This window comes from Myodes glareolus, chromosome 6, assembly GCF_982192425.1.
Source record: "Myodes glareolus chromosome 6, mMyoGla1.1, whole genome shotgun sequence".
NCBI lineage: Eukaryota > Metazoa > Chordata > Mammalia > Rodentia > Cricetidae > Myodes > Myodes glareolus.
In genome coordinates this window covers 105,743,707-105,771,253 of record NC_142031.1, presented here as the reverse complement: position 1 = coordinate 105,771,253, position 27,547 = coordinate 105,743,707, and the positions used below count along the sequence as shown (strand labels likewise).

General features: G+C 47.6%; 1 protein-coding gene across 3 annotated transcripts in view; it reads left to right on the top strand.

Annotated features, from left to right (window-relative positions):
• Mindy4 (MINDY lysine 48 deubiquitinase 4) overlaps nt 1-27,547 on the top strand; it is a 107,435-nt gene that overhangs the window by 11,877 nt on the left and 68,011 nt on the right. For all 3 annotated transcript variants that reach the window (XM_087907460.1, XM_087907459.1, XM_087907461.1), the window contains exon 5: nt 4,575-4,981. In XM_087907460.1, the coding sequence (XP_087763586.1) occupies nt 4,575-4,981 (407 nt within the window). The remainder of the gene's footprint in view (nt 1-4,574; nt 4,982-27,547) is intronic.

The following is a 27,547-nucleotide window of genomic DNA, read 5'->3' as shown; positions in this document are numbered from 1 at the left end:
TTGTGGGGTTAGGACAAAGGAGGGGCATCATCTGCCTGCCTCATCCAGTCCTGTGGGACCTTTGATTTTATTTCTCTTGGCTGAAGTTCTTGTTGGACTGCTATCTGAAATCACCTAGGCATCTCTGTCATTGCTGTGTTCTTATGGTCACACATCTTGGTGTGCTGATGAAGGAGTCGGAGTCTGGTTCCCTGCGTGGCTCACACCTTACCTGGTGCTGTGTCCCACCCACGGCCTCTTGTCAAAGAAGAAAATTCATAAGCGGGACCCTGTCAGAGGAAAGTGGCTAGCAAGGTTGGAGAGAAGTCAGGAGAAACTTAGTATTTGGAAGTGCTGAATTTGGAAAAGATAATTCTTATTGGCAGTATACAAGAGATTTCTCCAAATGTGGAGAGCGGAGTAGCCTAGTCCCAGGGTGGCAAATATTTGGCTTTCAGACATTGGTGCCATCCCATCATGCGTTTCCCTGGCAAGCATCACCAGTCAGTATTAGTGCTCTCTTCTGTCAGGCCCCCCTGGGTGCCTTGAATGGTCACCACCAGTGGAGTGCGGTGGTGGCATTATGAGAGGAACTCATAACTCTTTGGTTTAGTCTGAGGCTCCCGAGGGCTGTCACATGTGTGTGTGGCACATGCATTTGCTCATGGACCTTTGCAGGGTGGAGTGGTGTGGAGTCCCCTGAGGGCTCTGGGAAGTGTGGCTGCACCCCTGGTTGGGAGTTGGCATGAAGATTGTATGTTAGGCTGCCTCAGTGGGGACAGCATGCTACTCTCCCTGCTGGGGACATGGTGAGGGAGGGAGCCTGTCTATGTTAGATTTCAGCAGTGGCGCTCAGACTTTCTAGTCTCAGGATCTCTTTATGCATTTAACATTGAAGATCCCTGTAGCTCTTGTTTATAGGGGAATTCCATTGACATTTGCTATATTGGTAATTAAAACTTGGGCCTGGAGAGATAACTCAGTGCTTAAATGTGCTTGCTGCTCCTCTAGAGGTCCTGAGTTCAGTTCCCAGCACCCATCTTGGGTTGCTCATAACTGCCTGTAACTCCAGCTTCAAGGGATCTGACTCCCCCTTTTGGCCTCAGGTAGCCCAGGCAGACCTCAAACTTGCTATTTAGCTGAGGATGATATTGAACTTCTGACCTTCCTGCCTCCATTTCCCAATGGCTGGAATTATAAGTGTGTGTCACCACATTTGGCATATGTGGCACTGGGGTTCAAACCTAGGGCTTCACTTATGCTAGGCAAGTACACTATCAAACCAGGTTACATCCCATCCCTTAATGTGGAACCTTAAACCACATAAATGTGCTTTTTGTACTTTATTAGTTCCCATAGGTCTGTCACGCGTGTTGAATCTTTTATTCCTGTATGATTAAGTAGCACGATGCACCAGTCATTTGAAATATATCAGTTGCTGAGTCATACCTCATTATATGGAAACCATAAATAAAAAACAACGCATTTATTGATGTGACCTCCAAAGATTGCAGTGACTTTAGGTTTCTCCCGGCCCCCAAGCACTTGGTGTCGGATTCCCGAAAGTTCTGGTTTTACCCTGCACTTTGTATTTTATCACTGAGAACAGGACATCATTTGTTTCCCTTGGTGTGACAGGCTCAGTTTATTTTTAAGAAATGCCTGCCAAATTCCAAGTCTGAAACCCCATGGTTTGTCTGCTGTTCCCTGAAAATAACAGCAAGTTCCCTTCACTCACAGTTACATGGTTACGCAGGCTGTAGCTACTCTCCTTCCTGCTGGGCCAGTGGGCACACGTGCCTCCCATTTGGTTGCATGGAATGCTGAAGACGTGTGCTGTGTACAGACTGAGAGGGGTTAATACTGCTTAAACTCAAGCTCCTGTGCGTCTGCCCTCCAGGTAAATCAGTGTTCTAGTTGTTCACTAAAGCTTACATTTGTGTAAAAAGCCAGCAGTTTTTCTTACTGGTCATATTTCTACTGTCTTAGTCAGCTGCCTGCCACTCTGACAAGGTGTCTGAGGATGGATATTACATAGACAGGGTATTTATTTAGGCCATAGTTTTGGAGTCTCAGAGTCTTAAGACTCCTGTGTGCTTGGTTGGACTCTGGTGAAGACCTTTTGTCTACATGGCACAGCAGATGCCAACATGGCAGGAGTGTATGTGAGAGAGGCAGGCTATGTGTATGAAAAGGAACTCAGGGGAGGTGCCAGGTTCTTTTTCAACAAGCCATTCTGGTAGGAATATATCCAGTCCCATGAGATCAGTATTGATCCCCTCAAAGGCTGGTGCCTCTATGACCCACTTGCCTTCTGCTGGGCCCGACTATTTCAAGCTTCCTCCTTCTTAACACCATCAACTCACAGCATGTGGACCATGAGGACACATTCAAGTCATATCTCGTTACTTTAAGGTTTGTTTTAACTCCGGAAAGGGTCTGGGGACCTCTACAGTAAGTGGAGTGGACCACACTTTGAGAACCAGCGGTACAGTGAGTGCCAGGGTCCTGTCTTCTACCAAGACGGTTCAAAAGGCCTTTAGTGTGTGCAGGTGAGACTTCATGCCTGATGGGAAGGATGTGATGTGATCCACCTTAAGAGCATTGCTGCAGAGTCCTTTGGTAATTGTTTTGGGAAGCTAGGTTTTCCTTGCGACCTCTGATTCTGGTGAGGTGCCTTGAATGGTGGTTGCTGTAGGATTTCCTAGGTTTTCTGGTAGATGTTTGGCATTTTGGTCACATGTGCTGGTTGCTCAAGAGAAAGGATTGAAGACTTGCTGGGTATTCCATCAGTTTTTCCTAGTAAGTCATGGATGAGGCGAGAGGCTACACACGTTTCTCCTTGGGAACGGTGACCGATGTTCCCATCACTCTATGCAGCTATGCCCTGATCAGCTTTGGAGCAGATTTATGATATCTAGTCATGTCCGTGAGGCCAGAAAACTATAAAATTAGCTCTCCTTATTCCTGCCTAGGGTACCACTGGCCCCTGAGTTGTTTCTGGAAATGCTTAGAGGCCCTGATGTCTGTACCAGGGAAAGCCCCAAGGTGTACTTTGTCTCTCTGCAGGAGTCTGCATCCATTGCCCCATGATTAGTAGCAGGGGTGCCATTTCATCAGCAAATCACCAGTAGGAGGGCAGTAGTCCACCTGATTCTATTGGATTCCTTCCTTTCAAATAAACAGATGTCGGGTGCTAAGGAGGTATAGGTGGCTAAGCTGGGGTCTCCATGGACGCCAGAGGTGAGGGAAGAATGGATTTGGCCATTCCTGATCTGCCACCAGGAGAGACAAGGAGTGCGACTGACCTGTTGATTGCCATGATTCTGTGGTATACCTGCTGTGCCTTAGGGCTGTGCCCTATCCTATGTATGGTTGTAAGAGGGAAGGGCTACAGGCCCCTGCCCCCCAAACCTGGGGACCAAATGTCGTCATGGTGCATATTCCACATAGCACGTAACTTGATAAGCAAAACCAAATATCTCTATAGCTAAACATGAGCTTCTTATAAACTTGGCGACCACATCCTAATCCTCATTAAAAATGCCAAGCTGGGTTGTGGACAGCGTGTGTTCCTGGTGAGGGTGTGAGGGATAGAGAAGTAGAGTAGCTTCCACAGATGCCAGCTGGAGGTGAGAACACAGCAAGTAGAAACTCAGGCGATAGGTTTCCTGCCCCCGAGGGTGCCCCGGGGTCTATGCAGCAAGGTGCATCTGTGAGTAGGTCACATGCCACTGATGTATGGCATCTTCCTGAATAGGTTAAGGGGAGGAGTTGGTCCCCCCAGGCCTCAGGGGATCTGACAGAAGAGGAGGCAGAAAGAATGTAAGAGCCAGAGGGGCTGGAGGTCACCAAGGAATCAAGGCCTTCCTAACACAGTGCACGTATGAACGCATGGAGACTCAGGCAGCTTACACAGGGCCTACACGGGTCTGCACCAGATGGGGTCCTGAAAGGAGAATTGGACACAGGCCCTCATCTCCTAAACCTAGCCCTGATGAAAATTATTTTTCTGCAAGGGAATCTCACTCTTAAAGGTAGGCCCCATTCATGCGCAACAGTAGAAGGCCAACTCAAAGCAAACTCAATGGCATCTTTGCAAATTGTTTTGTGTTAAGTCAGAGCATTCTCTCTCTCTCTCCTTACCTTACAGGTCCTTTCTGTATATATTGTTTTGTGTTTTGTGGGGTTCCTGTGTGTATGAATGTGTGTATCTCTGCATCTATGTGCATTTATTGTGCTTTTTCTTTGGCTCTCATTTGGGTGTCCTATTCCAATTTGTTTGTTTTGTTTTTATCGTTTTATTTTATTTTGTTATTATTCCCTAGTGTCTGTGTTTTATAAGGAGAGAAAGAAAGGGTTTGAGTCCAGACGGGAAGGAAGGTAAGGAGGGACAGGAAGGAGTAGGGAAAGGGAAAACTGTAATCAGAATATAGTGTATGAAAAAAAGCATTTTCAAAAAAAGAAGAAAAAAAAGGAAGGAGTTGGGGTGGGAGCAGATCTTGTGGGGAGGGACCATCACAAGGAATAAAGAAAGTATTTTTCCCAGCTTCCCTAGCTGAGGATGCCCTCGGTCTCTTTCCTTACCCCTCCAGGACTCTTTCCGCAAGCGCTCTCTGAGACGGTCCTCATCCTTGAACAGGAAGCTCCATGCCCCAGAGGAAAGCCAGCAGCCGTCTGAGGCTCTCGTCCACACTCCAGCCTGTCCAGGCCCACAGGAGGTCCCCACTTTGAGCGGTGACTCCATCTCCAGGAGCCCTCTGGGCCAGCTGAATGAGCTGCCTGTGGAGAAGCCAAATGCCACTTCCAGCAGCCAAGAGCTGTCCCAGAGAAACAGGCCCAGGCTCAGAAGTGTTTTAGAGGACGGCCTGTCGGGATACAGCCACACAGAAACCAGCACAACACCTTCGAAGCTGTACTTGCCTGACGGGAGTTCCGGGATGACCCAAGAGCAGCTGAAAAGAGCGTTCAAGCGGCAGGGCAGCCAGCCCCCATCTCTCAGGTGAGCATCAGAGCCAAGGTCAGGGCTTTCCAAAACCAAACACCACCTGGTACACGTCCATCCACTCGCGGCTTTCAGGGGGCTCTCTTGGTCTCTGTACTCTCACTGCTAGCCTGTGAGGGAGGCGGGGCCAGAGGGTCGTGACCAACCAGGAAGAAAATGAAGCCAGAGGTCATGCCTTCTGATGTTCTGTGGGGAGGCCTTCTCTGCCCTTCCCATCACCCAAGCTGTCGATTGACTTGAGTTGAGGATCCCCAGCTCACCTGGAGTGGCACACCTGGCTGGTGTGGCTAAGAGTTCCCTGCATTCAATGATGAGCCAGCCCCAGAGCTTCTTGTGGGTGACACTTTTATTTCTTTGATCTTGTTTTTACCTCCATTCGTTCATAATGAGCCACAGGGGATTTCTGAGGTAATGATTTTTGAATATTCAACTAGTCCTGCCTGCGCCTGGAATGAGCAAGCCTCTTGATTATAACTGGATTTAATTTATTAGTATCTTATTTGGGACTTGAGTGCATAGATTCATGAAGGAGACTGGCTGGTGGGGTTTTCCTGTTGCCACTTCCTCGTTGGATGCTGGCTTCCTTCTCTTCTCTTGAAGAGTGAGCATAAGATTGATGCTTTGTCTTCTTCAAGACGTGGTAGAATTTAGTGGGAAGGACTCCTAAAGGGTATTAAATTGTATACTCAATCAAAATACTTTTAATTAGAAACTTTCATTCTTTGTCAGTTTGGCAAAGTTATATTTTTCGAAGATGTTGACAATTTTATCTGTATTTAGAATATTGATATAAATCACACAGTTAAAATATGCTTTTTTTTGCTTTCAAGATCCACAGTGATGTCTCTGCTTCATTCTTGAAATTGTCAATTAGTAGTGGTTAACATGTCAGTAATCTGTCATTACCATCTTGTACACTTGAGTGTGTGTACTCAATGGTGTACATCACACCCCATTAGTCTTGCTTATCATATTTTCTAGGAACCCCTTTGGCTTTATGTTTGAGGTTTTTTTTTCATTAATTTGGGCCCTTTTAACTGATTTCATTAGTTCTACTTTCTTTTGGTTTGTGATTGTGTTCTAGTTTACTGTTGTGGGTCCTTAATGTTTGATTCTCAACTTTCCTCTTATGTGGCGTCTTTGCACATGACCTTCCGTCACCGTAGGCGTTCTTCTTGGTGGGCGGCGAGTCCCACACTTGGAAGGTTTCATTGCACTTGTGAGGGAAACCTGTCTTTAAAAACCTCTGCTGCTCCCCCAACTTCCAGCTCCTTCTTTGACTTCCAGCAGTTTGGATGCAACCCAGTGTGGTTTTCACTGATAATTCTTTTTGGGTAGGTGAACCTTTCTGAAATTGAGAATGGATACTTTTCATCAGTTTTGAAATATCATCCTCTGTTGACTCTTTAAATACTGGTTTTGTTTCACTCTGTTTCTTTTGTTTTGGTCTGGGTCTCTGCTTACACATATAGTCTTTTCGCCGTGTTCATGTGGTGTGGCTTTTTAACATTCTTCATTTTTCCTGTCATTCTCCCTCTGTGCTTCCATCTGGAGATTGCTTCCTTTTTGGAGTGAGGTCTCACTGTCCGGGCTAGTTTCAGACTCCTGGCCCCCAGGGTGCTGGGGCTGTAGGAGCACACACCAGCCCAGCCCCCATCTGGATATTTTTTTCTTGATCTATTTTTTGGTTTATGTTTCTTCTGTTTTGTCATGTCCAATATACTGTTAAACTTATTAAATTACTTCTTAATTTTAATTACTTATTTTTATATTTTAGAATTTTTATTCACTTAAAAAACAGGTTTCAGCAGCCCCTTTAAGATTCTCCTTAAATTCAAGTATAGGATTGATCATGGTTTTACAGTTCCCACCCCAGATTCCTGTGAGTCAGCTGCTGCTGTCTAGTTTTCCATTGAACTTTAGTTCTGTTCTGTGTTCTATTTCCACGCAGTTTTGGTAATTTTGACCAGACTCTAGTCATTGGGCATGGAGAATAGCTAAATTGGCCCTGACTGAGTGAGAATGCCTTAGTGCAGGTATGGAGGTCTGAGAGAAACTTTTGGGAGTCCATTGTCTCCTTCTCCACGTGGAGAAGGTTGAATTCAGGGGCTCAGTCAGTCTTGACTGGAAGCTGCTTCACCTGCTGAGCCATCACGTCATCTTATTCAAAGGAGGATTTTACTTCCTTTCAGTGGATGGTAGTCTCTGGTTGCTTTTAGACTTTGCAAAATACCTCTTCTAATTCTGTTATTGTCTTCAAATTTTGTTTATCATGCCTCTTTTGAGTAATGATCCTTAATCTTGTGCAATCAATCTTGTTTGGTATACGCCTTTCATTTTCAACTCTTACTAAATTCTTTCTTGATTTTATGTTTCAATGTTCTGGTGCATTTTTCTGTTCACATATCATCTTCACTTTCCTGTTTATGTGTTTACTTGTCTGTTCCTGCTGGGGTGAAAAAGCCCCCCCCACTTTTGTCTTTGGAAAGAGAGAAGCTTTCCCTGAGCTGTCTACTCGGTAATTTGTCCTTTCACAGTGACCCGCGATGTCGCCTGTGCTCCTTGCTGGTCTTCAGGCAGGGCTCTCTAGATCTCCCACTGACTCACTTCCTCCCTCCCACTGCCCTTCCATTCTTCTCTCTCCCCCTTCTTTCCTCCGTCCTTCTGTCCTTCCATCACGCCCGCTTATTTGTCTGCTGCCTTCTTTCTACCTTGAAGCCACTGTGACCCTGTATTGCTCACTCTGTGTCCTTCTCCTCCATCACTGTACTCAGGTCTTTATTCTTTCCACAGGGTTGTTTCTATAGTACAGCACGTCCACCCCTCCTGTGGAGGGGACAGCTCGGCCTCTTCTGTAAGGCCGTGCTCCCCACCATCCGATGCTGTCCCTCTCTTGTTAGTCATGTGTCCACGCTTTCTTCTTTCACAACGTTTATCAGTACCAGAGATTCCTGGGTTTCCTTACTTGTCTATTGTCCGGCTCCTCCACTGCAGGTTATTTTCACAAAGACAGGGACCTCTATGTTCCCTGCCTTTCGGACAGTCCCTGGTGTGCAGAGATACTCCACAAATGGTTGCCTAATGGGACCATCACCGTTGCTGACAGCCGGTGTAGAAGTCAGGAATTCTTTGATGTGCACCCATGCTATGAAAAGCACTGTTCTGTGTTCTAGTCGTCAGGTCTGCGAGGGGTAAGCCCATTGCACAGAGGAGGAAACACACTCAAAGGTGTCAATTTGTCCACATTTATGCATCTAGTGAGACCAGAGCAGAGTCTGCTGAGCACGTGAACGAGTGTGTCATGTCTGTCCCCAGGACGAATCCTGTGCACAGCCTTTGGGTGGCGCTCACTGTCTCCTAGCACCTTTGCTGCTGCCGACTGTCAGAGTCCTCTTCGTGCCGAGCCAGTCAGCTTATCTCTAGTTTAATGCAGCATCTTTGTGTGTTCTCCTCCATTGCCAGAGAAGCTCTGCACCAGAGAAGGGAGACACATCAAAGCTATGGGTGACCCGTTCTCATGTTGTGGTGTGAGGGAGTGGCTCTGGTGTGCAGAGTGGGGGGCCTGGGGTCCTTGGTTCTCACTTGGTTTTCATTTTGCCCTCGTCCACTATCTCTGGCTTGCTCACACTCCCCCTGGGCTTTGGTGCCTGTGACTGTTACCGCACCCTGCTTGCACACGTTGCTGGCCAGAGAGCCTCGCTGCCAGAGCTCTTCTGCCGCTTGTGGGAAGCAGCAGGCATTCGCTGAGTCAATCAACATTACATCTCTGTGTGTGCATTCTTACCCCTCTTCCTCCCCCCTCCTTTTCCTCTTCCTCCTTCTCTCTTTCCTTCTCCCTCTACATTCTTGGGCACCATATTAAACACATCACGTTTTCTCACTTGTTCTTCATAATAATCCATTGAGGCACATATTATTTTTGAAGTTAGGGGGAGGTTTCTATTAGATAGTCACCCGTCAAACAAGTTAATAAAACAAATTAAAAAAACAAAAGGCAGTGGTAGCAAGAGCTGGGTGCCATCTCTGTGACTGCTGAAGTGAGGGAGGGGAGAGGTCAGGAGGTCTCGAGTGCTGGCGAGCCCAGGGAGGCAGCCTTCTCTAGCTCACTGGGGGCTGGAGCCTGCGTCTTTGTGTGGCCACCTGGTGTGGAGCCACCCTTGGAAGAACTGCTCACTCCTAGAAGGAAAGGGGTTGGCCCTAGTATGTCCCTTTATCTCCACAAAGTTTAGCCATTAGACAAGTCCCACCTCCTCCTCCCCTAAGGAGGCACGAAGGAAAGCAGAAGGCCTCTGAGGTTGGGAGCAGTGAGCTTTCTCCATACCAAGGAGTTGTCTACACTCACACAAACCATTGTTAGGAGCAGGGGCGTGGATGGTCTGATGGTGTAGGCAACTGTGGGCCTGCATCCATTTCCTACTATAAGCTTAAGAATTGCCAACATCCTGGGTGCTAACAGCACAGCATCTGACCGACCACACAGAGGTCAGGGATCCGAGCTGAGACTCACTAATGCTGAGCTGGGGGCAGGACTGGTTGCCTTCTGGGGGCTAAGGGAAGAGTCTCCTTACCCTTTCCAGACCCAAGTGGCGGCTGCTGGCCCCTGGCTGCTGGTCCCTTCTCCCAGTCAAAGCTGACCACATTTGCTCAGTCCGCTGTCGTCTCTAGACTTTCTCCTCTGTTGCTGTCTTACAGGCAGGAATCTGTGAGGACATGGGGCCTTCCTAGAAAGCCAGGCTGCTCGCCTCACCTGAGGTCATGTGACCAGCAGCCATCTCCAGCTTTCGTTTGCTCTTGCTGCTTAGTCTGACATTAGTGCAGCAGGCCTGGGGTTAGCATGGGAGCCTGGGGTTAGCATGGGAGCGTTTTTAGAGAACAAGGTCGTTACTTGCAGCATTTTCTTGCAACATTTCAGAATTCTCACTACAGTTTTTAAAGATTGTCCTCTGTCCTCAGTCTGTCTCTCTGTACCTTCCAGGAGTTGGCATTTTTCTGTATTGGCCTTTTTCTTTTCTTTTCTTTTCTTTTCTTTTCTTTTCTTTTCTTTTCTTTTCTTTTCTTTTCTTTTCTTTTCTTTCCTTTTCTTTTCTTTCTGTCTTTTGAGACAGGGTTTCTCTGTAGCTTTTAAGTCTGTCCTGACACTAGCTTTTGTAGACCAGGCTGACCTTGAACACACAGAGATCTGCCTGTCTCTGCCTCCTGAGTGCTGAGATTAAAGGCGTGTGCCACCACCGCCTGACTGACATTTTTCTTAAAAAAGAAAATTGGTACCTTGTATGAGCAGGGAAGCAGGAAACCCCACAGCGATAGCCACTGATGCCCAGGGAACATTTCAGGTCCTGAGCTCGGGGAGAGGGCGTAACTGTCACCAACATGAGTATTTCACTTGGAGAAAAGTGGGTGTGTTCTTTGGATACAATCTGGAAGTATTAAGGTCTCCACGGAAGAGGAGTTTAATTTAGTTGAATTTTTCCATGAAGGTCTAAATTGGGTATTTAAAAAGGCAGCGTGCAGTAGATGAAGAGATGCTCCTTTAGAACCCATTTAACTTCTTCGTGTCACAAACTTTCAGACTCGCTTTCTGTTCCCTCTCTTGGCGTGAGCACACGTGTTTTCCCTCTCTCTCTCCCTTTTTCTATTCCTGTCTTTTTTTTCCTCTCCCTCTTCTTTAAGTAATAAATGTTCAGCTATAAAAAAAAAAACTGTCAGACTCAGAAGGTCCTTAGACACTGGTGGGAAAGTGAATGGAGGACCTGTCCAGACACAAGCTTGACTCTTGGGACATTTCCACTTTGTAGTTAATGCTTCACATGCGCTGTGAGTGTGTGGTTACCCCACTCCCCAAGCACAGCTGTCACGATCCAGGAATATTGTCCCTTCTGTTCTGTTGAGATCTCTCCCTGGCTTTTAGGTAGACTTAATTTCAGATCCTTAGTTTCTGTGAAAGAAGAAACAAGGAAGAGGGTTAGGGAAAGGGTACAACCAGGAGAAGTCAGGGGACTCCTGGCCTGAGGGAATTCAAGAAAGAGGAGCACGCAAACCTCTGGGAGCAGATAGGAGGATCAGCCCTGCAGGGCACGCAGCATTGAAGACCAGTGTGGACAGGAGAGGAGAGGAAGCAGAAGCTAGGACTTGTTTATATGGCTGTGGAGGTCACTGAAAATTCTGTTTTCTTCAGAACATACTGAGCCCTGCAGGCTGGACTGAGGGGAGCTGTGGCCTGGGCTGTTTTGATGGGCCTCCTGAAGCTGATTGTGGTATGGAAGGCAAGGGACCAGTTAGGAGGTATTTGCCGTAAATGAGAGTGAGCAGTTGGTGGCTTTGTTCAGTCAGGGTGGTGATAGTGACGGTGGGAAGCCACAGGAGTGTGATGGATTTCCCCACGGATTAGATATGCTATGTTAGAGAAGAGGAAGAAAGCCCCTAAGCTTCAGCTCCAGGGAGGGATTGCCTCTTCTGAAACAAGGAAGACGAGCTGAAAGGAGCTTAGGTCAGGACGTCATCTACCATCTAAACGCCCAGGGCAGCATGTGTCCTTCTTCCGGGTGGCTTCCTGAGGGTCAGGGACCAGTCACTCACATGTGCCGTGAGTTGTCCTGTGGCTCTTACTTCAGATGCTGTTGCTGTTGTGACATGGTGAGGTGGGGAGGAACCATGGCAGGGGACAGACTCAGCAAGAATATCAGGTCTTCGTCTGATCCCATAGAGAGATGTGGAGCATGGACTCTGCCTCGGTTGGTCCTACTTACAAGTAGCATGGGACGAGCTTTTGGAATTTGTCAGTCATGACTGTAGGCTCCCCATCTTAGGGTGGACTGGGCAGTGCGCAGCCTCCTTGGTGAATCTAAGGAAGAATGATTCTCCCAAAGAGGTCTGTGAGTACTTGGAGGTTGACGGGGTTCATAGATGGGATGGGTGTAGAGGACTTTGGCTTCATAGGAATCAACCTTTATTCTAGCCAAGGAGTGACTGGGAGTTTGGTCCCCAGACCTGGGACAGGCTGGCTGACCTGTCTTGTTCTGCTGGAGGCCTTTGCAGAGTCAAAACAGCTCCTTCAGACACCTCAGCCCCCTGCCCTGCTTTTGTCCAGGCCAGTGGTTGGTCCAGGAGACTTGGTTCCTCTGACTTCGGTAGATCTTTCAGGCTCTACAGAATGGACACTAGGTGGCAGCATAGCCCTGACCATCTTTGGGACGATTGGTTGTCCATTTGTGTCCAGTTAGCAGTACTCATTAAGTACTCTCTCTCCCTCACCACTATTCTCTCAGTTCCAAGATCCCCTCCCCAGACCCTTGCGGGCGCCCCCAGATTAGGAACAGAGGCTGCAGACCCCACAGAGCCTGTCCGCATCCTGAGATGGAGGGACTTCTGCCAGCTGAGGCTTGGCAGACACTTAGGGGAGGATGTGGTCTTTGTGGTTTATTGACTGTTGCCCTCATCCAAGCATCCTAAGTCCGACAACAGGCGTACCACATGGGACGAGGAGTGGGTTGAATTTCCTTCTGGATTTGTCTCTGCATTTTCTGGACTCTGTGTAAGACCCTGGAGACTCAAACTTGGCTGCTCTTTGAGACCTACACAACACCCAGATGTCCTCATGCCTTCTGGCCCTCCCACTGGACCAGGTGATCTTTTGGAGCTCAGCTTCTCTCCATATTCTGCTCTGGAGATCTGTCTTCTGTGCCCACTACCCCCCGCCCCCTGGTCTCTTTCTGGGCCACACCTGACCTTGTGTATGTGCCCACCACTATTTCTTTGTCCTTCCAAGGCTTCCCTTGCCACAGTAGGCACTGGCAGTCAAGTGCTGAGTGGCTGTAATACACACCACAGGTCCTACTCTGTCTCCAGGAAGGGGATGGCATCTCTGCAGCCCCCAGGTACAGTGCCAGGGCTCCCATCTCATTGATCTTGTGTATCCTTCAGGGCAAAGAGGCTTTCCATGTTGCAACTTTCTTTTAAGACTGAGAAAGTGTGCTCAAAAGTCAATTTCCATGTGTCTCCTCTTATTGCCCAACTTGGGGACATTTTTGGGGTCCTGAGTCCTCCTCTGAGGTTGCACATAGACTCTTGCCAGCTCTGTTGTGGTCTTGAGTCCTGGTGTGCAGAGCAGGAAGATGTCCCCCATAGATGAAATGGCTGCTCTTGGACTGAAGGAGGGTTTGAGTTCAGACAGAACCTGAAGATGCTCGTGGGAGAGCAGGGCTGGTTGTTCAGGCTCTCTTTCCTCTATGCTTTTTCTGATTCTGAGACTCCAGTCTGCTAGCTCCCCACAGGTCTCCAGCTACCAGAACCCCGGTAGAGGTCCACATAGAGATAGGGCTAAGCCTGCCTTCATATTCTGGGGACCAGGGTAAGGGTGAGGCAAATAAAGCATCTAAGATGCAGAACTTGAGGAAGCTGGTACTCTTGAGGCTGTTGGATGACAGCAAGGTTGGCACCAGGAAGGTGTGATCCTTGGAATTTTGTACTTTAGTTTTCTTGCTTCTCTAACCACCAGTGGCCTGGCTAAAACAATCTGGCTACTTCTTTTTGGTTCTCTCAGTGTTAAAGCAACCTGTCATATATATGGAACAATAATTTGATAGTTCACCTTCACTTTGAACTCCCTGGGGACCAGAATGGGGCCTTATTTTGTAATCTTTCCCCATTTCTATTTTTGAGCATGGCAATAATAAATGTTGAACACTCGGGAGGCAGAGGCAGGCGGATATCTCTGAGTTCAGGGCCAGCCTGGTCTAAAAGAACTAGTTCCAGGACAGGCTCCAAAACTACAGAGAAACCCTGTCTTGAAAAAACAACAAAAACCACAAAACAAAGTGTGTGTGTGTGTGTGTGTGTGTGTGTGTGTGTGTGTGAGAGAGAGAGAGAGAGAGAGAGAAGAGAGAGAGAACCTTTGATAGAATTGAAGCAATTCAAACTTTCTGTAGTTTTCTTATTGATGTTCATTAATTCAAGCATTTATTTCCTCTCATGCATTCATTTCACCAATTAACCATCTAGGTAACTAATAAATGCAATCTAAACAACCTAGACAACTAACTTACCCAACCACCCAACCCAACTAACCTGACTAACCAACCAGACCAAACTACCAGGCCAATCAGACCAACCAGCCCAACTGAGTTCCTGCTGTTAGTCACCTCCTTCAGGACGCCTTTTCTGATTACTTTCCTGCTGCTGGGCTAGGGCCCACCTCTTCACAGCTCTCACGCACACACCACACTACTGTTGATAGACTACTGTCTTGTTCCTCCTGTTGCCTGAGCATGGGAGCGAGGGATCTGGAACCTTACCTCCTCTGTACTCTTCAGAACTGCTCCAATAAGTAACAGGGAAAGTTAGTTGTTGGCTTTGCTGAGAGATGCTCTCTCTCTCCGTCTCTCTCTCTCTCTCTCTCTCTCTGTGTGTGTGTGTGTGTGTGTGGTGTATCGGTGTGTGTAGTGTGAGGTCTTGCCCTCAGAATAGAGTGGGGCATCCCACACAGGATCTCTCTCAGGGCCGAGGGATGGTGGTGGTTGAAGTACTGTAGGATCTTAGCGATGGTTTCATGCATTAGGGCTGGGCTGTCTTGAAGACTGAGCGGGCTCAGTGAAGGGTCTCTTACAGTGCCCGGAACATATTCATCATTTCTCATTGTCCTCCAAACCTAAGTTTTTGGGGGAATAAGTTGGCTGGAGTGCCTGGGAACTCAATCCTAACTCTGAAGGAAGCTGTCCTACTCCTCCTTAGCTCTCCTCCCTAGTCCTGCATCCAGCTCCGCTGTCTGTAGGCAGTTCTGACGTATGGTGGGTCACGGAGGAAAATGGAAGCCCATGTGCTTATAGCCCTCTGAGGACTTGGATTTAAACAAAAGACCAACCTCCATCTTCTTCCTCTGAGTCTTCCTGAGGGGGATGCTTAGGGGCTGGGGTGGAGAGAGCTCGAATCAATCCCATTCCGTCCTTTCCTCCCGACTCCCTGGCTGATTTCCCTGAATAGCAGCCGAGTGACAGAATTCCGCTGTGCCACCCTCTTGGGGATGACACTCCCACCTTTAAGAGATGGCCTTTGAAGCTGGGTTCATCAAACCAAAGTGACGGCTGCCAGGACAGCTTCCTGAACAGTCAGATTCCATGTGTGCACCTCATTCCAGAAAACTCTACTTTGTTTTCTCTGTTCATTCCACAAGAAGTTACTAAAGCCACGGGACTTCTTTCATTTCCTGTTGAAGACAGTCTCGGAGCCGTGGGCCCCTTAGAAGCCGAGCCTTTTCCTGACAGAGTGAACAGTTTTTGATCTCAATCTAAATACGTGGCAGTTAGTTGTGTTCAGTTCGGCAAAGATTTTGCAGAATACCTCTTGCTGTTCTAGTGGTTTGGGGAGAGTGTGCCGAAGAGGGTTCCTGCCTCTTAAGGCCGAGACACCCATACACAGCTGTTCCACAGGACTGCGGGTGTTCCAAGAAGACAAGTAAAAAGAACAGCCAAAGGCTGTGCAGAGTCTGGGTTGTGTCAAGAATCATGAAGCTGTGACATTATTGGACACTCATTTATCTAACAGGCCCTATTAATTGTAAGAGATGTAGATGACGTACCTTATTTATTACAACACCTGGCGGGCTATTGGATCCATTTTACAGGTGGGAGACTGAGATGCAAAATGGCCGAGCAGTGTGGATCTACATGGGCAGCCTGTATGGGCCTCTGTCGTGGTGAGGGTTACTGTTGCTGTGATGGAACACCATGACTAAAGACAGCCTGGGAGGAGAATTTTATTTGGCATATCCTTCCACATCATAGTCCATCATTAAAGCAAGGCAGGGCGGTAGCTCACTGGATGCAGGGGCTGATGCAGAGGCCATAGAGGGGTGCTACTTACCGGCTTGCTCCCCCTAGCTTGCTCAACTTGCCTTCTTATAGAACCCAGGACCTCCTGTCCAGAATTGGTACCACCCACAATGACTGGGCCCTTCCCCATCGATCACTAATTAAGAAAATGCCCCACAGGCTCATCTCATGGAGGCATATTCTCAGTTATGCTCTCTCCTCTCCAATGACTCTAGCTTGTGTCAAGTTGCCTTAAAACTAGCCAGCACGGCTTCCTTCCTCACTGTCTCCATGCCAGGCTAAGGAAGAAGGCTTTCTGAGGAGCTGGCATTGCAAGGGTTTCAGAGAGTGGGGGATTCCATGCTGAGGAGATGGTATCAACAGAAGAAAGGGGCAGTGGTTTTAACTGGGACAGGCTGTGTGGGAACAGGAGGAGAGGGGACTCATTTATCTAACAGACTTAAGAACCAGACCGTCTTTTCTAGAAAACACAGAAATAAATCTCAAGTAGTTTAGGTGCTCTGATGGTATCTTAAATAAATGATTGCTAGTTATATAGATATATGGAGTTCAGTGTGGTAATTTGACACGTGTATATTGTGAAATGACTAAATCAAGATAGCATTTCTGGCCAGGCAGTGGTGACGCACACCTTTAATCTCAGCACTCAGGAAGCAGAGGCAGGCAGATCTTTGAGTTCAAGGCCTGCCTAGTGTATAGAGTGAGTTCTAGGATAGCCAAGGCTACACAGAGACTGTCCTCAGCCCTCCTGCCCCCAAAGATATTATTTCTGTCTCCTTAAACTTTAAACACCTTTTGATTAGTGCATAATAATTGTGCATGTTGTTGGGTACAGTATGATATTTTGATACATACATGTACTGACTAAATATATGTACTGACCAAATTGACATTTCTACCTCTTCATCCTTTATGGGTGGAGACTTGGATCATTTACCAGGTAGAGCCATGCTAAAGGAAGCCTAGTCCAGTGTAGTACTGAACAAAGTGGCAGAGAGGCAAGGAGCCGAGTTTCCAGAGAGAAGAAACCTGAGGATGTGGGATGCAAGGAAGGTTGTGAGCTTGGAGGTTAGGGGCTGCGAGGATACAGGACTGTGGACCAGAAAGAAAATGGGTGTTTCTGCACACTTACAGGGGAGCTTTTGTTCCCATATTTCAAGTCAAGCAGAATACAGATCCTTTGCAAAGTCTGCCAAGAGGCTTGGGGAGAGAGGATCATTAGATCATTAGGGTGGTGCTGGCTTAGCTCTGGCTGGCAAAGTGCTTGCAAGGTGGACATTGCCAAGAGTGACTGATAAAGGCATCAAGGCCAGAATCTTGCAGCAGGAGACCCACATGCTTGGCATGGGGCAAGAGAAAGGAGTGGTCAGCACAGAAGGGAGACTGGGAAGTTTGATTCAGTCCTGGTGAGGCAGAGATGGTCTCCAGGAGGCAATGACTGGTGGCTTGGGGAGGGTGGTATGATGCCCATCTAGGGGCAGGTTGGAATGGTGGGACTCATCGGTGGTTCTGGGGAGAGTGCTCTGGGTAGCAGGCTGGGGTAGAAGGTGGGTTACATGGCACTGAGGAATAGGAGGGGTAAGGACACCCAGAGAACCGGGAGTCCCACTCAGAGGACCTTCAAGAGTAAGAGAAGCCTAGGGTGTGGGTGGCGGTTGGGGCTTGTGGGTAATTAAGGGATGGAGGAGTGTTTACAAGTCGGGTAAGACGGGAGCATGCTTGCAAACCAAGGCCTGGGTTCCAGCTGTAGAGAGCAGAAATACATCATCCGCAGAGCCTGGAGGAGTCTGCGTGTGTGCTAGGGTTGGGTCTGCCAGGGGACAGTTCCTACAATTCATTTTCTGCCATGTTCCATGATGATAATTGTTTTCTGTCATGATGACCCCGGCGGGCATTGCAAGTCTCCAAAGTGCCTTTTAAGTCCCCAGTGAAAGGACTGATTCTACTCAGTAGAGCCTGTGAGCCACTTGCTTTCAATCTAGCCGAGCTTTGGAACGTCCAGTTATGGTGCTGCCACTTGGGAAGCTGCATTTGATATTGTTGCAGGATCTTGAAGCCCAGCTCACCATCTTAGTGACTCCCAGCATAGCAAGGCAGAAGGACTTTGAATTTAGAGTTGAACAGATTTGAGTACAGGTCAGCTCTGCCACATACTAACAGGGTGACCTTAGGCAATCTTCTCTCTTCTTTGTAGAGGAGTTTATTCCTCTAAAGTGGGATAATACTTACCTTTGTAGGACTGTTCTGTTGTTATAAAGAAACAAAATAATGCACATAAAGCATGCATTCCTCAACAGTTACTTTAATAACAATCTTCCCATTCCATTTGGTTAGGTAAAACACTTTGTTGTTTTTAAAGACATTATTTATTTATTTCTATTTTACGTGTGTGAGGATTTTGCCTGCATGTATGTTTGTGCATCCGGAGTCTAGAACAGGGTGCTGGATTCCTTGAAACTGGAGTTTCAGACTGTTGTGAGCTGCCATGGAGGTACTGGGAAGCAACTGTGGTCCCCTGCAACCGGTCTTAGCTGCATCATTTCAACCCCTGCTGATTGTTTTTAGATGGGCATATTCCTGAATAGATGGGAATTTTCTGAGAGGGATAACAAGTAAGGTTGGCATCAGATTATACAAGATTGTGATGGCTAATGCGAGATGTTCAGAGTCCCAGTGAGGACTCTATATTCCTATATTCCTGGGTCTCTCTATTCTCGGCACATCTCTCCTGGCGGCTCAGGTTAGTAGTTCCTCTGGTGCATTTGTGTATGAATGGTATTGCTAGAATTCCTTCCCAAGGGTTGTCATGAGCAATGTCTGTCCCTCCTCCTAAGGTCCCAATGAGAGGTGGAGGTATGATTCCTCCAAAGTTCACTTCGGGAAACCAAAAAGTTTATTGGGCTTTCTTATAGGGCATAGGTGAGGGTTGCTTCTGGGGTGTGGGTGCTCTTCTCCCCAAAAAGCTACATCTGGGAAGTCTTTACCCAACAGGGATGAGGGGTTATTTCTACATGCAAAGATGGAACCCCGACTCTGGTCTTCAAAGCCTGTGTGTACTCTATCTAGTCCTGCCCCCAGGCCTCCTACTTACAAAAGGTGGGAGGGAGCACTGGTACCCCACCCCATGAAGGAGAGTAAGCAGTCAACAAGCCCACCTGGGGTGATCTTTGTAAGAGGGCACAGATGACTCCCCAAGATGTGGCTGCTTGGTTGGATGACCATTACTCATGACAGTGGACTTGCTTTATGGTGAAGGTTTTCCTCCCTCTGCCATGAAGGTCAAGGGGAAAGGGGTCCTTCCACTTTTCAGTTCTGGAGGTTGGTACGGGTGTGACTGTTCACTTCTCTCCTGCACTATGGACTGACACACTAGCTGTCCCTACTGGACCAATATGACTGTGATCCTCCATCTCCCTTCTGTTGCTTTCATAGACAAGTGCGAAGACTCTGGGAGGAGGAACATTCTTATAAGTGACAATATGGCTCCCTGTGGACCCATGGTCACTTTGCTTAATTCTTTCTCTCCACATAACATTTCTTTGCAGTGAAAAGAGAGAAGGTCACCGAGCACCCCAGGAGCGTCATCTAATGGGAGCCAGGGCCAGCCCTCTGCCCCTACAAGAGATCTAGAGACAAGTTCGTTATTTTGCACCCACTTCCAGGAAGTGGCATAGAAGCTGTTGTATGGAGTGTGTTGATAGCTGTCCAGGGGCCCTGAATCTGCCAAGGAAATCTACCCACATCATAGACTAGCCCAAAGTCACCCTTGTGCCCTACCAAAGCTTCCCAACAAGTCTCACGTCACTTTCCATCCTAGATGTTAACAATTAGGCACCCTTAAAAGCTCTAGGAGCAAATTAAATGAAAAAAAGTTGAACATATCCTATTTTAGATCCAAACAAAGGCATGGCTAGCTCATTTACTATTCAGAGAAGACATTACAACTGCTTTCTTCTTCTTCTTTTTGAAGAAAACGACTCCAAAGGGAACAGGTCCTAAATGTGGGAGTTTGGGAATACTTAGGCAAGAATCCTGGCTTTGGAGTGTCGTCATATAAATGGAGTCACCTAGAATTCTCAGGATGAGTGTTGCTGTTTTAGGAGAGGCAGGCTGAAGGTGTGGCATGACATTGCAACTTACTTTCAAATGGTTCAGCAAAACAACTCCTCTGCCCCCCACCAAGAAAGAGAATGTGTGTATTGAAAGAAACCATGGCAAATGTGACTTGACATCATCAGTGAGGGTGCACTAGTGTGTGTTGCATGTGTTTTGTTTTGTTCCGTTTTCAGTGAAGGCAAATTTAAAGCACATGGAACAGGTAGGGAAAAGTGAGTGGCAGATGAGATGTATTTCTTACTACTGAGAAAAGACTGAGGTCAGAGTGTGTGTCATTAAATGTTGAAATCTGGGTGAGGTGATGGCATAAAATGGGCTCACCAAGAAATTGAGGGCACATGCTGACGTGACTGATGATTGGGATATGTATAGCAACCCCTGTGCCACACGGGAATGACTCCTAGGAGCCGTGTCTATCACAGAACTGGCAGCTTGCACCAGTGTCCCAGACAGCAGCCTGCCTCTGTGTTGTCCTTTGGGTCACTGGGAAGCTGGCTTCTGCTCCTCCGTTACTTCACATCACCCCCGTTCATCCTGCAAGGCCCAGAACCTGTTTCTGACCCCCTGGATGTTTGCTTGAAACCCCGATCCTTTGATTTGACATGCCTCATGGAGTTCAACATGACATTTCCACCAGCAGACTGCTTGGCGTGGTTCTAGCTGCTTCAAAAAGATTCATATTTATTCTGGAAAGAGCTCCAGATACCATTGGCCAAAGCTCTTCCTGCCGGCTGAGTTACTGGGGCTGTTTCTTGTCTACAGGATTTGGGGGCTGCAGTCTAGTTTGTGCCTCTGGACAGTGGCCCGCTGTGGGAGGTATGATGGCATGAGGATGAAGCCATGGAGCAAGGGCTTGGGATTTGGGAGATACACGTCTGTCTCGTTAGATCCAGATCCTTAGAATCCAGTAAAGCAAGGGCTTCATTCTGCTATGACAGAAGTTTGCTTAATGTGTGTGTGTGTGTGTGTGTGTGTGTGTGTGTGTGTGTGTGTGTGTGTCTGTGTGTATGTGTGTGTTTGAGACAGGGTCTCACTATGTAGCTCTGGCTGTCCTGGAACTCACCATATGTAAATCAGGCTGGCCTTGAACTCATAGATATCTGACTGCCTCTGCCTCCCAAGTGCCAGGATTAAAAGTGTGCACCACCCCACCCCCCAGCTTTGGCAGAAGTTTCACTGTTAAGGTGAAAAGAGATTATGTTGCTTACATCCCTGCCCTCTTACAAGCTCCCACGAAATACTGTACCGCTTAGGGTCCAGAAGGAAAATGTGCCCTGTGCTAAAAATCTCAAATCCCCGTGTTCTGACTTTTTAAGGCAGTTTGTGCTCTGCAGCTTTGGGACTCGGAGAAAGTGTCAGCACTGATGCCCACTCCCCAGACCCACATTGGACACCTGGATTCTCAGCCACACCCCAATTTCTCAGTGAATACCTCACCTGTCAGGCTTCCGACACATGAGCTGCCCGTGTTCAACAGCGGGGGTGGGGCTCTGCTTAGAGATGGGGAGGGGGGAGCAGAGAGGGAGGGGAGCCTTAATTTGGAGTCAGGAATATTCACACCTCATTTCTAGTGAAAACAGCTGCCAGGAGAGGCACAGGAGGCTGCTTCACTGGCTCAGGGACACATCTAATTTTAGTCCAGGGTGAGCTGGTTGTAAGTAGGGGCTGGCTTACTCATGAATTTCCACAGCTCTCTGGTTTATGTGTATTAAGTAGTATACCGCCCAGTCTTACAAGGTTAATGAACTTGAGGCAATGTCGTCCCTCTCCTTCTTCTAAGAAATATCCAGAAAACAGTCTGTCCTCTGTGCTGTAAGAGTAGGTCAAAATTTCCTGGAGACACTTTTTCCGTACTGGGCAATGTGGGACGGAAGGGAGAGGAACTAAAGGAGCCGCTTTTGGTGTATCTGTTCTCCGTCCAAACTGGGGGAAGAGCGAGGCTTCCCAGGGCCTGTGTGCCTGAAGAGACCTCTGGTCATCCACCTGCTACAACGGGTCATGGGCTCCAGGGATTGAAGGATTAGTAGAAAAATTAATTAAAAAGATACCGGAGTCAGGCCTTGTGGGGAAGGTTTGTAATTCCAGGTACTTGAGCCATGTTCACAGTCCAAGTCCAGTCAGAACAATATAGTGAGGCCCTGTCTCAAAAACGGGGTAAGGGTGGGGGTGGAGTGGGCCTGAAGGTGTAGCACTGTGACAAAACTGTTGCCTAGCATGCCTGAGGTTACAGTTTCAATCCTCACTACCGTGAACAAATCCTGGACCCAGGTCAGTTTCAGAGAGAGGTTCAGGATTTATTGGCCTGAGACTTGCCCATGTCTGTCTGGGTGGTCCCTAAAGTTCTTTCTTATTATTTTTTCCTGATTGTTAAGCCCAGCTTTATACATGCTGGGCAAATTCTCTGTCACTGAACTTGATAAATGCTTTTATTCATGCTGGGTAGGTTTTTGACCACTGAGCTTCCCTGTGGCGCTTGGAAATTTCATGAACGTGTTTGTGTGTACATGTGTGCTCGTGTGTGTGGAAGTCAGAGGGCAACATGAGAGGCCTTCCTTATTTGCTGCTCTCTACCTTATTTCTTGAGACGTGGTCTTTCACTGTATCTAGAGCTTGCCAGTTTGGCTAGGTGACTGGCCAGCAAGCCCCCAGAATCTTCCTGTCTGCTTCTTTAGCTCTGGGATCGCAGGTGTGGGCTCTATGCTGAGCCTTTTCTTTGGCTCCTGCGGATTGAACGCATGTCTTCATGGTTGTATGAAAAGCACTTTACCAACGGAGAAATTGCCTTGTCCCCCTAATAAATACATCTGAATAGATAATAAATACATCCAAATAAATAAAAATACTTTTTCAAATTTATTCAGATGTATTCATTCTGTTGCTTTGGCACACCTTGACTTTGTGATCTTCCTAATCTTCCTACCTCAGCCTACTGAGTACTGAGATTACAAACTTTGATCATTAGGCCTAGCTGGGTAGACTTTAACAGAAAGAAAAGAAATAATCTTATTTTTGCGAATTTTCTAAAAATAATAAATGGCATGTATACATCTTGAAGACCTTTTGTGAAGGAGGACTCCAGAAGGAGGACTCCTGGAGATGTGTGAACTTAATGATAAAATGGGCCATTTGAGTCATTGTAATTTTTGGATGAAATTAATACCCTTCCATACTGTTGAGATAAACGGTCATCTTGAGGTGAAGGGTCCGCCTATCAAGTGGCAAGGCTCTGCGAAACACTTTACTGCGGGTCCCCCTTTCCTCTGTATCACCAAGGTGTTGGGGGAAGAGTTTGTGGGAGACAGTTGGAGTTTGAGCCCCAGCATCCTTATTTGTAAAAACAAGGCCAAGAGTCCCTGTGTTTCGCACAGGACTTAGGAGAATTAAATTTGAGAATTGCTCTGAAGGGGCCTGGGAAAGCGGAAAGTGGCTATCATAAAGGCAAAGCTGACGTGTAGAACACAGACTGTCACAGGAAGGAGACCCAGGTCAGGGGAAAGATCCGAAGGCCACTTGGCAAAACAAGTGTCGTTTAACAAGAATGCCTTTGCATTCTCATTTGTCTCCATCTGAATGGTTGTTCAGTTCGCTGTGGCCCAACAGCCCTGTTCACACCTGCCCCTCACAGGTCTTTAATGAGTATGGCTAGCCAGGAATGTTCTGTGTGCTCAAAATGAAAGTATGTCAACCTAGAAGTTGTTCTACACTGTTTTTGGCATACTTAACCAAACAGAACTAAGTTGATTGAATGATTGATGGACCCGGGGAAAGTAGGCCTTTCTCTTTGGCATGGCTCCCTTCCCTGGATGTGTTCGCTGGCCTTTATTGCGACAGCAAGGGTAGGACTGCTGCCCCAAAGTCGCTTCTATTCACAGCTAGGCAAACATCTTCACACAGCTTCCTAGCCACTGTGGAAACCCCAGCCACTTATGCAATACCTTCCAGGCCTGTTGGAACCTTTTATCACTCAGAGGATGACCACAGACTCCCTGTAGCAGGGTCAAGGTTATGGAGACAATCCTTTCTATCCCAGACTCTCATACCATCCTTGGGAGGCAGGCCTTGGAAGCTTTGTCCCTGGTAGAGCCATTTCTATTGGGTCTCCATGCCACTGGGAGGGGGTGGACCAGGAGTCAGGGAGTCCTAGTCACAGCTAAGCTCAGTGGGTGTGTTGGCTGGCAGTGTAGGCTGGGCTCTGCTCACCTCTGGAATATCTCCCATCCTGTATGGTTCAGGATTCTCAAGCTTCTTCAGCATTCTTGGGCCCATCCAGCTTTTTAATGCGAGTGGGCATGGTTGAACCTGGTAGCCCCTAGTAGTGGGCAGAGGGGCAGTGGCAAGACCATGGTGAAAGTGGATCATGGACTGGCACCATTATGCTTTGTGAACTGTCTGTCTCAGTCAGAAAATTGGTTGCTTTGATTAACTTGGCCATGGTGCAGAGATGCAATCCATAGTGACCACTTTCCCCCCAAGAGGATGCTAATTCTCCTCTACATTTTTTTTTTTTTGAGACAGACTCTCTCTATGTAGCTCTGGGTGTCCTGGGATTTGCTGTGTAGATTAGACTGGCCTTGACCTCACAGAGCTCTGCTTGTCTTTTTCCCATGGCTGGGATTGAAGGCGTGCGCTACCATACCACTCTCTTCTCACAATTTATTAAATTCCTGCCTCTTGACATCAGTTACCTAGGCGAGTTGAACTCAGCCACACCTAGATACTTCAGCCCTGCACAAGGACAAGCAGAATGAGAACCACAAAGTCTTGCCCTATGGTGCCCCCAGAAGGAAGGGCAACCTGCCCTAATGCAGCTTAAGTAGTAAGTTGGAAATGAATGGACCAGAACATCTACAACTCAAGATTATGTGCCTGGCCTTGCCTGCTCCTAGGATCTTGAGTAAAGCACTACCCTCCCTCCCACCCCACTCCATTCTTCTAAGTCAGAGGTTCTCAGCCTGCCAAATGACCCTTCCACAGGGGTCACATATTAGATATCCTACATATCAGATATTTGCATAACGATTCATAACAGTAGCAAAATCACAGTTATGAAGCAGCAGTGAAAAAGTTCTATGGTTAGGGGTCACCACAACATGAGGAACTGTATTGAAGGGTCACAGCAGTAGGAAGGTTGAGAACCACTGCTCTAAGGCATCCAGGTTAGACTAGGTCTGGAATGTTTTCTAGCTCTACAGACGAGACACATCTTGGTGAACTCTGAGAGCTCCAGCGCTCCCAGAGGGAGCATCCATTCAATACTAACTGTGTGGAAGCCATGAGCCAAAGTGGAAGAATAGGATTGCAATCTGAGCGAAGGTCATTGCTAGTCCAATTTTGTTTTGCAAACTGTGCCCTTGAAGGAACCCTCTGAACGTGAGACTAGGGTAAATTTCTTTGTTCCTGGAATGTTCCAGAATCCAGCTTGACTCATGGAATAGATATACAGGAAGGAGAAATGTTGGACGTGATCTTGGATCTTGCCCGGCCTCTGCATACTTCTTGTCAAGGGCGTGTGCCAGAGCTTTTCAGGAGGGACACATACGGAAAGAGAGTTAAGCTGAGAAATTATCACCCCCAAGAACAATGGTTCAGGAGGCCGGGGTACAACGTGTGTTCCCTCTAACTAGATACTGGGCCGATGGATTTTCCAGGAGGATGCAGGGCCTTTGGTGCCCCACCCCCAATCTGTCATCACCGGGTGATGCCTATCTTTGTCCAACCTTCGTCATCATGGACCCGGATGAGAGAGACCTGGGTCTGCAGCTCAATTCCCAATTAGGGATTTTCACCAGTTGCAGGAAGATCATTTATTTGGGTTGAATTGTTAAGGCGGATTGTTTTCACAGTGTTCCAAGCAGAGAGCTTTCTTACAGGAAATAATCAGACCAGCCAATTATAGTCAGGTTTTCCACATCCTCAAGAGGAAAGGAAAAAGATGGTGAGAGAAAAGAGAAAGGATTGGAGAAGAAGAAAAAAGGTTTTCTCTCTACTCTGAAAGCTGACGTTTGGGGAACTGGCAAGCTGAGTGTGAAGTCGAGACTTGTTTAAGTCGCTATGCTAACATTGTATGGTTAGGGAACGCAATGACTTCTTGGTAACCTGAAGTCCTTCCCGAGACCTCATGTTCTCGGTGACTTAATTTTAAAAACGTCTGCTGATCTGGTGGTGGAGGGAGGCACAGGAAGCCCCTCCACAGGCTCGGACACCTCCCATCCTTCACACTGCTCACCAGAGGTGCGACGTTCAGTAACTCCCTCCCTCTCCTGGCCGAACTTAGTAGGAACTCCAGCAGGTGACTTCCCAGCATCCCTTGCGTCTAACCTCAGCACTGCACCTCCACTTTCCCATAGGGACCTCAGCTGCGACTACACAGGAAGCCAGAGAAATTGGGACAGCAAGGTGAAAAGAGAAAGAAACACTGCTATGGAGCACTCGGAAGTTTCGAAAGCCCTTCCTTTCAGCTGGCCCGAGGATGGGACACACAAAGGCTGCTTCTCCGCAGGGCAGTCTTTAAGTGCAAGGTTTCTGCTGGAAATGCAGGAAAAAGAGCAGCACGCAGATGCTCAGAGGGCACTTCTGAGGGGTCTGGGGTAGGATATGTCTGAAGGGCTGAAGGCCAGGATCACCAGACGTTCACAGCCTGAGAGAGCCACAGAGACGCCTCAGGTTAGCATCCTTAGAGCGCCTCAGTTAAAATGGTGGCGGCCTGAGACTTGATTAGTATGTAGCCAGTAAGGTCAGTCATTGGTGCGTGCAATTCTTGACTGCTTGGCCAGATTTCTCTCTGGCTCTTGATGTCAGGGTCCCTTCCCTTGTTGCGTGCCTCAGATGTACCTTGAATGGGACACTTAGTACTGTGGATGTGGACTCAGGGTTCAAAAAGCCATCCCCTCTCTTGAGCTTGCCCAGAGTTCTCTTCTTTAAGACTGTCTGTGGGGATTTGTGTTTTACTGAGTGCCTTTTCAGCATCTGTTGGAGCTATTTCGTATTTTAAATCTCTTGTGTTGGTGTGAATTACATTATTAAAATTTCTACTGTTAATTTCTTGCATCCCTGTGGGGTCATATTTTTCTTCAGACTCAGGGCCAGTGCAGTTTTTATGCACACTTTTGTTTCGTATTTTGCACTTCCGTGGGCACGTGTGAGTTTTCTTGGAGTCAAGGCTACCCTTGCATCCTCCTGCGCCTCAACTAACTTGTAGCAGCTGCTGTGTGTGGTGAGGGCTGGGCTTTGTACTTGACACAGTCACTCAGTTTCCAGAACCTTCTTTGAGGGAAGATTTTATCAGTGAGAAAACTGGTGCACAAATAAACTAGAAATGTGCCTTCCTGCACGGGGTTTCAGGGGTGCTCTGGATTCCTAGCCAAGTGGGGTCCAGGGTCAGAAGGTGCTTCATTTTGTGTGGAAACTGGGGAGCGTTCTGTCGATTTGGTGGCAAAATCAGCAAGGCCCCCCCGTGTGTGTGTGTGTGTGTGTGTGTGTGTGTGTGTGTGTGTGTGTGTGTGTTGAGGCAGAAAATATGACTGACTTTAAAAAAAAATGTTTTAAGCAGGTATTTACTTTTCAGGATCAGACATCAATATGTTGCTCAGGCTGCTCTTGAGTTCCGACTTGAGTGCCCTCTGAC